The sequence below is a fragment of the Buteo buteo genome, chromosome 6 (genome assembly GCF_964188355.1).
Source record: "Buteo buteo chromosome 6, bButBut1.hap1.1, whole genome shotgun sequence".
In the NCBI taxonomy this organism is placed as follows: Eukaryota; Metazoa; Chordata; class Aves; order Accipitriformes; family Accipitridae; genus Buteo; species Buteo buteo.
Window position 1 is genome coordinate 4,137,991 of NC_134176.1, and position 14,612 is coordinate 4,152,602.

Below are 14,612 nucleotides of genomic sequence, written 5' to 3' on the forward strand. Positions count from 1 at the left end.
AATCCATCAGACAGCAAAGAGCCTACAAACTCTTCTATCACCTTAACATCAGAGGCAGATTATTAAAAAGCCCCTGCATCAGCTTGAGTAGGTACGCAGGGAACTTCTGCAAGCCTGCCTGGTTTGCACGGTCGTTTTTTGTCTGATTTTTGGAAACAAAGATTTGCAGCTGAAGCTGGTTTCCCTGCGATACTCTTCACCTTAGGAGGGGCAGCAGATGCAGCCAAAGCAGAGGTTTCAGTTCATTTCTTAATTATAAGTCACGGCTTTTGGAGCAACAGATTCAAGTCTTCAGCCTTCCCGAGGGAGCAATCTGGAAGGACCATCGTCCTCTGGTACAAAACACAGCAGAACCAAAGCCCATCCATCCCACTGGTTGTTTTTCCATAGGAGCAGAATTAGCACAGCAGCCCTCCCCGGTCCTGGCTCTTCCCCAGCGGTGAGTGTGCACCAGGGGTGCCTTTAATGATGATTATTCTTGCACTGGTCTAGTCACGCTTGGGAAGTTGAGGAAGCAAAACGCCTTTCCACTACCCACACAATACCTCAAATTGCTCCATATATATATATATAAATATATTATGCATATAAACGCACATATATACACACTTACATCATATATATACACATATATATTTTATATATGCATATATAAAATATATAGAGACATATATGTGTCATATATACACACACATTTATACACACACATATATATATATATAAATGCTATACATAAAAGATACAGTGGAAGGACTGAAATCAACTCACAGGCCACGCATTTCCTCTTGCAAAAAGTGATTTTTGTACTTGGTAATCTACTGAGAAAAAAAATGCCAACTTTCCAGCTTTTCAATGAGTTTGGTGCAGATGGGCTGAAATTGTTCGAGGGTTTTTATAAGGATGGAAGGAAAAAAAAGTGGGTTGCATTTCTTTTTTTTTTTTAAGTAATATGCAATACACACTTTACTGAAAAAAAAGTAGATGGGGACAGCATGTTTAAAACCCTGACTGCAGGCAGCTTGAGAGGCAGTTGGGAGATTAAAATACCTTTAAACTCAAATACCTGCTGATAACACATTAATCCAGGGCTTGCAAGCCCCAAGGAGCGGCCAGGGGCTCTCCAAGCCAGAGGCTGGGTGTTGGCTGGTTCCACACCCCTCTTGGGAAGCCAGCGGAGAAGAAAAACTCCTTCAAAGGAAAAGAGACCTCCAGCAATAAATAGCTGGGGAGCGCCTCGTGTGTCCTGGGACAGCTTGCTGGGAAGGGATGCACCCTCTCCTCCGCCCTCCTGTCCCCTCGGGATGCACTGCATGGCCACCATGCATGGAAAGCAAGGCAGAAGTATTTAAAAACTTGACAAGGAGGGCAATTTAAGACTACAAGGAAAAAAAGAGAGGAGGAAAAATAAAAAAAAAACACCACCAAAAATCCTTGCACACAACCTCGCATGGTTGCTTTGGTAGGTTTTCCTTTTCCACGTACTATCAAGCTGTATGTGTCAATGAGGTCTGAAGGCGTATCTTCACATCACTAAAAAAATCAGAGAATTTTGCAAATGTTCCCAAAACATTCAGAAGTACCAAAAAACATCTAATCCAGCGCATGGAGCAGGACAGAGGCACTGGGGAAGGGCAAGAATAAAGAAGCATTTTACAGCCAAGAACACTGCTGAAGGTCCCGCTCCAGCCAGCACCTGCTCTCGTGGTCATTAATATTATTTACTTTTTAGAAACTACTGATACAACCATTAAACACTGCTGTGTTTCCTTCCCCCACCTGCAGACACTGGTGCAGGGATCAGCTTCTGCATCTCAGCAGATCGGATCCAGACCCACTCGGTTTGCTGGGGACGGCTGCAAGACCATCGCTTGCTTTTGAAAGATCCTCCCAGTCAGTGCAGGGATTGGGATTTCATGAGACAGATGTGCCCAGGCTGCTCTGTGACCCTACAATACCAGCGAGCTGACCAGCTCATTTTGGGCTAACATTGTTGCGGTCAAATTAAGGAAAAAAAAAAAAAAAAAAAAAAGGCCAGATTTTTTTAAATAGATATATTTATACTTATATATATAAGTATAAATAAACACACACCTATGTGTGTGTTTATATATTTATATTTTATGGGTGTGTATATATGTATATACACACATAGACGTAAATCTATATAGCTGAACACATTGCTCCCTACGGGGAGGGATGGGACATAGCCTCCTCACTGCTTGCACCAACCTCTTTAAACCCGGATTCCTTTAAGCATGCCAAAGCCACTCCTTCTAGGACAATTATGGAAAAAAATTAAAAACAGAGCTGTTTTCATTTATTTTGAGTCCAAGAGAAATGCTGATGTGTTTTGCTGTGCGACACGGTCGCTGTCTTGGGGCAGAATCTATATTTTAGTGCAGATTTAAGTCTTTTGGGGTATGGTACGCACTGGAGTAGACTCCCCTCCACCCCCCAACGGGGATTTAATTGCAGAGCAAAGTTCAAAATGGAGCAAAAGTCCTTCCAGCCTCTGGTCACACTTGAAAAATTATACTTTGAAACACAGAGATAAACATCCTATAAAATTATTATCGGACTGCTGTAATAAAGCTGTAGCCATGGCAATCTGATGCTCTTGGTACTAATGAGACTTAATAGGGGGTTTTAATCGCATGCCCATATGTATCTGACACATGCTATGAAAAATATAGCGTACAGCAGCCACTCTGCAGCAGCCACCTGTGGAAGGGCTTTTACTCACTGGTGAATGCAAAGTAGTACCTCGAATTCTCCCCTATTTCCCAGTTCTCCCCTATTTACCACCAAGGGCAACTACCACCACTACTTTGTTTTCAGGCGAACAAATGTTCAGGAGAACATCTACACACACCCACAGAGGTGTCCAAAACAGGGTGGACCTGTGCTGGAATTTAAATCTAAGAAGAACATTTCTTGCATGAAAAACAGTTTGACTTGTTCAATAAAAAAAAAAAAAAAAAAAAGGCAGACAAAAGCAGCCTTGTTCCCAATGCTGTGATTCCCGTGAGCGCGACCGAGCGCAGGAGACCTCCCTCTTGTCCCGGCGTGCCAGGGGACACGCATGGTTCACCGCTGCGAAATCCTGACGTCAAAGCACGCCGTGCAGTCGCAGAGAGCTATTCAAGAGCAATGAAAAAAAGGAGGAGGAAAAAAAACAAAACCAACAACCCAAAACCCATGGAGGACACTGAGCACATCAGGACACAACGCTGAATGCAGATGTGCAATGTGTCCTTGCTCAGAAAAATTATGGAGTGTCTTCTGCTAATGAGGGAACGTGCTGCTGCACTGCTGGAAGAAGAAGTGTCCTTTTATGGGGTTTGTAAGTGAGGTTTACAAGGGCAAGCCCACGTCTCGACGGGGCAGGGACGGGAACTGAAGGACCGAAGAGGTGACAAAAAAATGCAGCGGTCAATCTTTTTTTTTGCTCGAAACCACCACCCTCCCCTGAAGAACCCACCGCCTACACAGCCCAGCAATGAGGCACGGCCCCTGTGAAATTTTACCGCTTGGTTTCTAAATCACTAGTTTTGTTTTATAATCCACGTGCGGAGCAGGGACATTCTACAAGGCCACACCATCAATGAGCAACTTTGCAAAAGCACGAGGCTGATACACCGAACCCAAATGCCCCCCGAAACGCTGCTCCTGGCAGCGCAGGGCTTTGCTCCTCCACGCTCGATCCGCGGGATGCTGAGTTTTCTAGCATCTCTGCTGGAGCCAGGTCCGCACGCAGGCTTCAGGGGGAAGAGCAAATCCCGACAAGCCTGAAAGTTACTTTTTTTCTAAAGTAAACTCTAGGAAGGAAGCTCTTTTCAGTGTTAATAGGATTACTCAACTAGCACTTGGAAATTTAATTCATTAAGATGCCACAGCAGTATCTAGTACTTACACTGCTAGTACTGAAACACAAATACTCCCCCTCCTCCTCCTAGGGCTGAAATGATTTATCTCAGTGCCAGCCACACTGACAAGCACCTTTGCCCTGAACAGATGCCACTCACCTGCAGAAAGAACAGCAAAACCCCCTTTAAATTTGTTTTACACCTCTGATGCTATCCCACAAATGCAAGAGGCACAGGCAATCTGTACCACAAGCTATGAACCAAGCATATGGTGTTTGCCCTAGAGGTACCTACGTACATTTATTATGGTTTTATGCATAAGTTTATTATACATATATATATAAAAAATAAAATCTGTTTTATTTCTCAGCATCTATTGCATCTGGAGGTCTATGGGTTTCTCTGAGCTGCTCCCCTGTGAAGTACAGCCATACCCAACCCCGTTTAAACCCCTGAGCAGGGAAAGAAGTTTTGCAGCCACGCTGAAGCCAGCTGAAATGTCAGGAAACTCTCTGGAGGGGCCAAAAGGCAGGGCCACCTTGGCTCCCCAACACCCCCATGCTAATAAGCACCGATCAGCTCAGGAAGGTCTTTTTTGCAAATGCAGTGCAGACTTGCTTTAAATCCTTGCATCAGCACCCCGGAGCAATTTGGCTTGCTCATTTTTCTATGGGAGGGAATAAAGGAAAGCAAGGGTGGATTTTTTTTTATTTTATTTTATTTAAAACAGGTTCTTTACAACCTGTTTTTGCTGAGTGTTTCCCCCCAGTCATAAAGCACCTCTCCAGAGGAGGCTTTCACTGGCTGCTCCCTGCCTCCCATGGAATCACAAGAAATGGCAGAAAACTCAATTAAGGACTGCGGTTTCCATGATTCATCCAGCACAAAATAGGAAGCATCGGACAGAAACACAGCAGCAGAGGAAGGAAGGAAGGAAGGAAGGAAAACCACTTCTCCAGGGAGCACTCAACTGCCTTGACTACCAGCCCTGGCGCTCCCTCACCCTCCAGCCCAGTATCACACTTCCCTTCCCTCACCAAAAAGACAAAGTGCCCCAGGGTGACGGTTCCAGCAGCCTGCGATCCTGACTCATCCCCAATGTACATGCAAGGCAAAAAAAGAGCCGGTCCCTGCCAAAAAGACATCATACCTGATAACGGAGCCAGAGGATGTTCGGCGGGATGGATGCGTACGGCGGATAAAGGAGGACCGAACAGGCAACCCTGAATTCCCAACCTCTCACCTGAAGCTTCAGTCTCACCAGGCAATTCCCCAAGCGTGCCTTAACGACGGTTATTCTCCGATAAAAGCTTAAACCCCTGGAAAGCGAGGTTTGTAACTGTCGCGATGCCTCGGGCAGCCTCGTCCCACACCAAACCTGTGAGCTGGTGTTGGTCCCTCTCTTGCAGACCGGGTGGGATCCTGGTCTGCAGGAGAAAGACACCAAACCTTCCAGGTTTCACCCCAAGTGCATCCCTCCAGGTAGAGGATAAAGGAACGGAGCCTCGTCCCTCCCTGGCAGTGACAGCAACCAAAAGTCCTCTGCGTGCCACCAGCCTTCCCTTGCACACTTTTTGGGATGTCCTCCTGGGGCAAAGCAAGATTTGGGGTGAAGCTGGTCTCTGCTCTAGCTCCTTTGCAGAGCCACGGGGAGATGCCATGGGGAGCAGATGAAACCCCACCATTTTTCTTATTTATTTCTGCATCAGTTAGCCCAAGCTCATTGATGCACGCAACACACCTTTAAAGGGCATTAAGACCTTTAACCTTGAGCTTGGATCCACCTCACCCATCAGGCAGCCAAGCTCAGGCACAAAAGCTGTAGAGCAGGACATGGGGGGTGGCAGCAAGGACAATTTCTGCTGCAGACAGCTCGCAAACAGGACGTCGTGTCAAGCAAAAGCCCTGTGTATTATCAGCAAGGAAGGGAAGCTCAGCAAGACAGCGATATAGCTCCTTCCAGGCAATTTCATAAAATGCAGACTTTCTAATTGAATTTGGAGTTTCAGCAATTAACCCTTCCAAAAGTACATATGCCTGCAGGGAGGAGGGGAAAAAACCAGAAAACAGCCACCAAACATGTATAATCAGCTGGTAAGAGATTTAAAATCTAGTAATTGGCAAGATGAATTTTTGGTTGCTGTCTAGTTGCTTTGCAAGCTAAAAACTACCCGAAATTATAAAGGGAAAGGTTTATGCAACTGCTGGTGTGCCTGTTTGCTTCCCCTCCCGACACTGTTCTCAACCTGTTGTCCAAATCGAGTCACGTTTTACCCAAAACTGGAAGTCTCCAAGATCCCACCTGGTCTGCAAGAGTGACGCGAGTGCAGCTCCCCACGCCGGCTTCCCCGTGCGCCTTACGTCATATCGAAACCTGACGGAGCTGGAAGAGGAAACTACTGATTTGGGCTGGGTGGGAGCAGCAAACCCAACAATTTCCTGTCTGTGGTACAACAAACCCAGGCTCTGGTATTCGCGGGAACGCCGCCGCCGCCTCCTGCCCCGCTCTCTTCCCCCTCCGACCAGGATCTGTGTCATCGGCCAGGCTCTTTCAAGCCAAAGCAGATGGCTCGCAGTGAAAAAAAACCAAAAAACTAAATAAAAATAAAATTTAAAAATTCAAATTTTGGGAGGGGGCGCTTCCAAAGAGTCATCGCCACTCTGGGTAGACATATTAATTGCCTTGACCGCAGCTTGGAGCTGCCTGCGCATGGTTTTTACCTACCCCCCACCCCAAATTCCTCTGGTCATTGGCAGTTCAGATGAATATTCCACTTAGGCTAACAAAGAGAACATTATTTGAGCCATGATCCTGCAATTTGGCGTGAGCCTGCGTAGAAGCTTCCTGGAGTCAGAAGCTGGATGTAAAGTAAAGTGCCAGCCCCGCACAGATCAATGTGCATGGCCGGAGAGTGTCTGTGTTAATAGGCACTTGCATATTCTCACTTAAATATCATTAAAAATGTGTTATTCAGAGGACAAGGATTCAGCACAGGTCACTAGCAAAGTTATTAATCAAGTGGCAATATGTAAATGAGGGGTGCATTAGCAGCTCCGTTGGTCTCCTTGAAGATGCTGCTGAAGCGGGAGCATGTGTGCCTGGAGCATCTCTGCTGGGCAGCAGCCGGCAGCCTCCAGGGTACCACTTTTGCCTCAAAATGCCCCAAAACCTTGCCTGTTTCTGGAGCAGGAGGACTTCTGTGCTCAGCAGCATGCCAGATCCCCCCCCCCCAGACCTCTGTGCTCACCATCCCACCTCCCACTGGCTGGGCAAGTTTTGCTGTTTAAAAGCCTGGGATGAGGTTTCCGAGGGAAATCTGGAGCGGGGTCAGTGCGGAACGTCGGAGGACTCCTGCTTGCCCGAACCGCAGCAGCCCGAGCTGCCCTGGGCAGCAAACACCGCCACCATTTATCACGTTATTTGAGACAACCACTCACCACCCCGCCTCAAAGGGAATACAAACAGCTTCTCGCAAGCCTGCCGGCGTATTAAATGGCACTCAGAGTCCTCTCGTGAACGCCACGCACTTGAAAAGCAATACTGAAGAGTGACCGAGAGCTGATTTTGAAGCAAAACATCCTTCTCGTCTCGACCGACGACTGACGGCCAGACGAGTATCTGCAGATCTTACAAATGAAGATGCTGGGCTGTCATCCTGGCGGCATGGAAATGCCCCGACTGTACTCCAGGCACCAAGCACTGATGCTCAGATAAGTATTTTTTGAAAGCGTGGCTACAATAAAAACCCTTCCTTTATTTCTCTTCAGCCTCCAATCATTTCTCTTGCCTCCTCTAACAGCAAAGCACACCTGGTCACCTAGTGAGCCCCTACCCAAGTCTCCTTGGAGAAGTCCAAAGCAAAAGGAGCAAGTCACCTGCAAGACAGCACTGCAGACTCATCCTGCCTTGTGTTTGCAACAGAAATGGGCTGGGGCAAGGACTCTGCGTTTCTCTTACACAGCCTTAAACTGCTTCAGAGTTCATTCCAGTTTCAAGGCAAAGTATTTCCCCAGCAAGTCTCACGACGGCTCGGAGCATTTACAAGCACTGCAAAACCTCAAACGCAAACCTGGGGAAATCAATGACGCTGCACTTTCTTGGTGTTTTATTCATAACCCTTTAAGGGGTCCATTAAGAAAAAAGAGACTTTACAGGGAGAACACTAATACTTTCAATAGATCTTGCTAAGAGTACAGCTGAAGTCATTGGCAAGGAAACATGGGCAGAGTCCATCTGATGGTGAACAGAGCCCCTGGGGTGAATCCCAGACACATTTGCAGGCTAAAACCAGCAAAAGAAAGAGCTTGATGTGCTATGTCACCTAAAACAAAACACTTTGCATGTGACAACTCCTGCGCCAGTCCTCAGGTGACATCCCACCTCCTCCCAAGTGATAAAGAGGAGACAGTGGAGGAGCTGCCAAGGGGTAACAATGGAGTTTAAACCAGTTGCCCAAACCCTTATCGAAGAAGTGATTCACAAAAAAACCCAAGGCCTTAGAAGATGTCATCACTGCCTGCCGTTATCAGCCACTCTCCATGGAGGGCAGGGGGCTTGCTCTGACATTTATCCCGGGCGCAGCCTGCGCATCCATCCTGGCTCAATAAAATGGGGATGCCACCACGCCGCGGGGCAGCACCTCGAGCCATCCTCCTGCCTTGGCAGCAACGACTTTTGGTCTAGAAGGACTGCTGTAATTCCAAACCCAGCTGCTTTTTTGGGTTTTTTTCATTCACTTATCTCTTTTCTTCAGGTACAAACCCCTAAAGGTGCTCAGTCCTCCCCCAGTGCTCCCAGTGAGCCCCTGCAGCTGGAGCCGGCTGCCACACACATACTGCCTGTCAAAGACACCTAGAGAGAAGTCTGCATTTCCATTGCAAAACTTCTATCCATGGACTTTCTGAATCTGCTCGCTGCACATTTAGGTCATCTGTCTTAAGCCATTCCTCTGCCAGCCACCATTTGTCCCCCTTCCCTGTTTCTGTCAGCTCTTCTTTTACTCCCACTACCGTACAGAGCATCCCCCAAACACAATCCTGTGTTTAACATATATCCCACAAAGCTCCTCCCAAGTGCATTTCAAAAAAGCATGGGGTTTTTTTCTTGCATGTGTTTAAAACAGCCTTAAGTTGACAACAACAATAACTTGTGTTCACTTCCTTCCTTCCTCTGCTCCCAGTGATTTTAAGCCTCATTTTTTTGTTTGTAAGTCAATAGTGGCAAAATTCCTAAAAAACCCTGGGTGAGCACCAGGAGTTTCCAGTACAGACCCTAACCCGCACGGACCATCTAAATACTACTGCTCTTAAAACCTCAGCAGTTTTTTGCCTATTTTTCAGAGATGACTGCCAAGCACACGGCACGGCTCAATTAACAAAGTGGCTTAATCCAGTGCGGTGATAAATAACAGGGGAGTGAACAGGTCATTGCAATTCACTTGAGTAACCAGAATCCCTATCTGCTGCTTGGGTTTCTTCCAATCCCTGCCTGCATTAGTGACAGATTTTAATTGCCTATTCCCAAATAGTCCGACCACAACCACTCTGCGCAGGCAAGGACCGAGTCGACAAGATTTACTGATACCTGCAGCCTTGCAATTAGGGACAAAAAACCTTCTGGCGTTCCTGCTCTGAGCATGGTACCCCAACACGTGTCCCCCATGCACCCCAGCCCTCTCCAAGGCAAAGGGCTATTTATTGCGATCATTTTCTCCTACAGACATCAGAAAATACTAATGTAAATCTAGATTTTCCCTTTCCCAAGCTCTCCTTGCTGCTGGGAGGAGGGAAGGCTTTTTTCCCCCCTGCTCACTAATGGTTGAAGAGCTTCTACCAGCATCCTACAATGAGACCAGGACTGGTTTGCTGCAAATTCACAGCGATGCCCTAAACTTCACTGAAACACCGCGCAGGCCACAGAAATCTGCTTTCTCTGCCCTCTGGCAGCACGAAGAAGTCCACAGGAGGTTTGTCTCAAAGGATGGAGCCAGCAAACCCCTGCCCAAGGCACAGCCCCCCCTTCCTTCCTCCCCCCACGATACGCAAGCGGAGCAGTCCATAGGGGAACCCAGAGCTGCAAGGAAATTTTATTTTGAAGGCATTTCCTTAAAACTGACAGTAAGAAATCTGCTTTGCAAAAGACAAATCATTTTTTTAACACTGGGAGTTGTTAAAAAAGGGAAACGAACACTGGCAGGGACAGAGGAACGACGGGGAGGGACAGGTTAAAAATGCAGGAAAAGGGTTTCAACGCGGAAAAATTGCAAAATTCATGGATCTGGAGATGAAGCAGCGGCAGAGGCTGGATGAAGGAGGGCATTGAGGAGGCACACGAGGCCAAGGAGTGAGTCCTGTCCCACCCCGCTCTGCTAAACCCGACCCTGATAAACTGGCAGGAGCTCAAAGAGGAGCCATAAAAATAATGAGAGGGCTGGAAGAGCTGACACGCAGGAAGATTAAAAGGAACTAAATACGTATAGCTTGGCTCGGCGACAAAAGCCAAGGGGAAAGGGAAGGCAACAGCCGGAGATATCCGTGGGTCTTGACCGTCCTGGGGAGGTGGGCATTGGGGCTGAGCTCCCAGGGGAACACCATCCCTGCTCCTCCCGCCGGGGCCGGCACTGCGGCCGCTGCATTCCTTCCCTCTAATACAATCCCTAATTTAACAAGTGGAGAGGATCCGGGCAAACACATTTAGGGGACGCATTACGTCAAGCGCTAATTTAGGTCCTCGCTGGGTTCCGTCCCTGTGCATGCGCCCGGCTTTCGGCACACAAGTCGGCCCCGGCTCTGCTTCGGCATCTGCCGGCCCCGACACCCAGCGCAGCTCAAAACCGAAGGGAGCATCCCTTATTCATTCGTGATCAACGGGTTGATTTTTTTATCATTTCTAGAAAGCCGTTTTTTTTTTTTTCCCTAGCTACTGAGTGCTCAACTTCAGCAAATCTTTCTGCAGCTCCAGCATAAAAATAACAACAACAAAATAAAGTTTTCAGAGAGTCAAGGCTATCTCCAGCACGAGACCCTCTGATGTGAGCGCTTGCTTCCTTTCGAAACAAGCATATTTATATCCGTCTCTTCCTTCCTTTAACTTCAGATAATTAGTAAATCAAAACCTAAGCACGGTGGAAGATGGTATTTTTAAAGCCGCACAAGGGCTTTGTGTTGAACTGGGACCTGCAGGCGCAGCTGACAGCTCCGCTACTCCCACAGCCGCAGGCACGCACGGGGACCTCGCAATTAATATTTGATTTGAGCAATTACAGTCATCAGCCCGGTCTATACCGTTAGTAAACACACCCCAGCCATAAAGAGCTGATAAAAAGACAAAGTGGCGGGGCAGAGCTCCCCACCACCAGCGGGTTGGGGTGCTCGCTTTTCACCGTCCCGGCGGCTTCGGCCGCGCGTTCCCACGCGTCCCGGACAAACGGGCTCTTTGTCCAGGTGCGCAGCCGAAGCCACCGGACACCACAGTGTCCCCGGTCCCAAACCCCCCCCATCACCACCCCGTTAATCACCCCACACTCGCAAAGGACCCTCGAAGCGCTTTCCTTGTCCAAAGCAGCACAGTGCCAACTACGACTTCAGAATTAAATTTTTCTGTAAACTGGAGAGCACCCATAAAAATCCCCCCCCCCCCATAAATGAAGATGTTTTCTGGCTCTGCATAAAAATCCTGCGTGCAAAGCAGGCGGCGGATGGGGGCTGAGGCCCCATGACAGGCAAACTGGCCCCAGGGTGTAAAAGTTTGGCTGGTTTTGGCCCGAGCAGTGAGGAAGCGGCAGCACAGGGTGCTGGGTGGGGGCTGCCGGGGTGCTGGGTGTAAGGGTGCATGGGGGAGAGGGGCAGCTTGGGGCTGGGATGGGGTGCTGGGCAGGTTGGGCGCTGGGAGCTGGGGTGGGCTGGGTGCTGGGAGGGGGTGCGAGGGCAGGAGGGGTGCTGAGTGCCAGGGCAGGGTGCTAGGACAGGCAGGGTGCTAAGTAGAGTGCTGGGTGCTGAAGCACAGTACCGGGACAGGGTGCTGGAGCATAGTACTGGGGCAGGGTGGTGGGTGCTGGGGCTGGGTGCTGGGCGCTGAAGCACAGTACTGAAGCAGGGTGCTGGGAACTAAAGCACCATACTGGGCAGGTTGCTGGGTGCTGGGGCAGGGTGCTGGGAGTTGAAGCACAGTGCTGGGGCAGGGTGCTGGGAGCTGGGGCAGGGTGCTGGGAGCTAAAGCAGAGTACTGGGGCAGGGTGGTGGGTGCTGGGGCAGGGTGCTGGGAGCTGAAGCACAGTACTGGGGGCAGGGTGCTGGGAGCTAATGCACAGTACTGGGGCAGGGTGCTGGGAGCTAATGCACAGTACTGGGGCAGGGTGCTGGGAGCTAATGCACAGTACTGGGGCAGGGTGCTGGGTGCTGGGAGCTAAAGCAGAGTACTGGGGCAGGGGGCTGGGTGCTGGGGCAGGGAGCTAAAGCACAGTACTGGGGCAGGGTAGTGGGAGCTAATGCACAGTACTGGGGGCAGGGTGCTGGGTGCTGGGGCAGGGTGCTGGGGCTGGGTGCTGAAGCACAGTACTGGGACAGGGTGCTGGGGCTGGGTGCTGAAGCACAGTACTGGGACAGGGTGCTGGGGCTGGGTGCTGGGAGCTGAAGCACAGTACTGGGGCAGGGTGGTGGCTGCTGGGACAGGGTGCTGGGTGCTGGGGCAGGGTGCTGGGAGCTGAAGCACAGTACTGGGGCAGGATGCTGGGAGCTGGTGCTGGGAGGTAAAGCACGGTGCTGGGGCAGGGTGGTGGGGCAGGCTGGTGGGTGCTGGGGCAGGGTGCTGAGTGCTCAAGCACAGTACTGGGGCAGGGTGCTGGGAGCTGGTGCTGGGAGCTGAAGCACGGTGCTAGGGCAGGGTGGTGGGTGCTGGGGCAGGATGCTGGGGCAGGGTGGTGGGTGCTGGGGCAGGGTGCTGGGAGCTGAAGCACGGTGCTGGGCCAGGGTGCTGGGAGCCGGTGCTGGGAGCTGAAGCACCGTACTGGGGCAGGGTGCTGGGGCAGGCTGGTGGGTGCTGGGGCAGGGTGCTGAGTGCTCAAGCACAGTACTGGGGCAGGGTGCTGGGAGCTGAAGCACGGTACTGGGGCAGGGTGCTGGGAGCTGAAGCACGGTGCTGGGGCAGGGTGCTGGGAGCTGAAGCACGGTGCTGGGGCAGGGTGCTGGGAGCTGAAGCACGGTGCTGGGGCAGGGTGCTGGGAGCTGAAGCACAGTACTGGGGCAGGGTGCTGGGAGCTGAAGCACGGTGCTGGGGCAGGGTGGTGGGTGCTGGGGCAGGGTGCTGGGAGCTGAAGCACCGTACTGGGGCAGGGTACTGGGGCAGGGTGCTGGGAGCTGAAGCACCGTACTGGGGCAGGGTACTGGGGCAGGGTGCTGGGAGCTGAAGCACCGTACTGGCGCAGGGCGGTGGGAGCTGGGAGGACGCCGGGGCAGGGTGCTGGTCCGGCCGGGGGGTGCCGGGGGAAACTCACCGAGCTTCTCGACGAGGCGCAGCATGACGCCGCCGATGTGGATCTCGCCGGTGACCCGCAGGGTGACGTCGCGGCCCAGGTCGGTGACATGGACGCTCAGCTCCCACGTCCCGTCGGCGTAGCAGCCGTCCGGCATGCGGATCCCATCCAGCGCCATGGCCCCGGCCTCCTGCGCCCGCCAGCCGCGCCTCACCGCCCGCCCGCCACGGCTCGGCTGCGATCGGCTCCGCTCGGCTCCGCTCGGCTCGGCGCAGCCCACCTCCGCGCCCGGGGCGGGGGGGGTGCGCGCGTGCGTGTGTGGGGACGGGACTGGGGGTGGGATGGGGGCGCGGTGGGGCGGGATCGGGGGGGGGGGGGGGGGTGCAGCGCTGCCCCGCCGCCCCCCAGCCGCTGCCTGCGGGGCCGCCGCGGGAGGAGAAGGGGCGGGCGGCGAGAGGGGGGAGGAGGAGGAGGAGGAGGGGGATAATAATTAAAGGAAAAACGCGCCCCGCGCCGCCGGGCCCCTTGGCCTTTTATGGAAGCGAAGGACGGAGCAAGCGGGGCCGCTCCAACATCCGGGACTCGCGGGGGGGGCCGCTCGGCTCGGCCCGGCCCGGCCCGACCCGACCCGACCCGACCCGAACCGGCTCGGCTCGGCTCGGTTCGGTTCGGTTCGGTTCGGCTCGGCTCGGCTCGGGCAGCCGGTGGACCCGCTGCTCCCCCGGTCCCGGTTCCCCGGGGCTTTGTGCGGAACCCGTGGGGCGGCCCGCAGAGCGTCCTCTAGGGCCGGTGGGAACTCCGTGTCCCAAACACGCGTGGATGCTCTGAGCGCCTTTCCGCCGCAGCCTTGCCCGCTCTGCTGCCTTTCGGGTTTTGGGGCTTGTTTTTGTTTTTTTCTTTTTTTTTTTTTAACACTGGCCATTCAAAAGCCCCTCATTCATCAGCGAAATATTCCTCGCTAGGCAAAGCCCTTACCTTAGCATCACAGTCCGCGGCCCGCGCCGTGCCCGCACCGAGGCTGGGCGATGTGCCGGTTCCCTCCATCCTTATCATCTGTGAATCTAGGAAATAGGAACTGTCTCTAAATAAGAGTCTGAACCGGCACAAATGGAGAAAAAAAAATATTAAAAAAAAAATTATCCGCTTCCTGCAGTTCTCCACCCAATGATACATACATCCCGCCAAGGCAACCGGGCTTCCTGAAAAACCGTCACGCGGAAGGAGCTGCGTTTTGAGGTCCCGCGCGGTGGTCGGTGGCAGTGGGCAGGATGTGTCC

General features: G+C 51.8%; 1 protein-coding gene across 4 annotated transcripts in view; it reads right to left on the bottom strand.

Moving 5' to 3' along the window:
* Positions 1–13,661, bottom strand: part of FERMT2 (FERM domain containing kindlin 2) — a 50,215-nt gene extending 36,554 nt beyond the window's left edge. For 2 of the 4 annotated variants that reach the window (XM_075029488.1, XM_075029486.1), the window contains exon 1: positions 13,358–13,661. In XM_075029488.1, the coding sequence (XP_074885589.1) occupies positions 13,358–13,514 (157 nt within the window). In that variant the 5' untranslated portion in view covers positions 13,515–13,661. The remainder of the gene's footprint in view (positions 1–13,357) is intronic. The other 2 variants (XM_075029487.1, XM_075029485.1) reach the window with 1 other exon arrangement.
* Between the last annotated feature and the right edge of the window lie 951 nt (positions 13,662–14,612).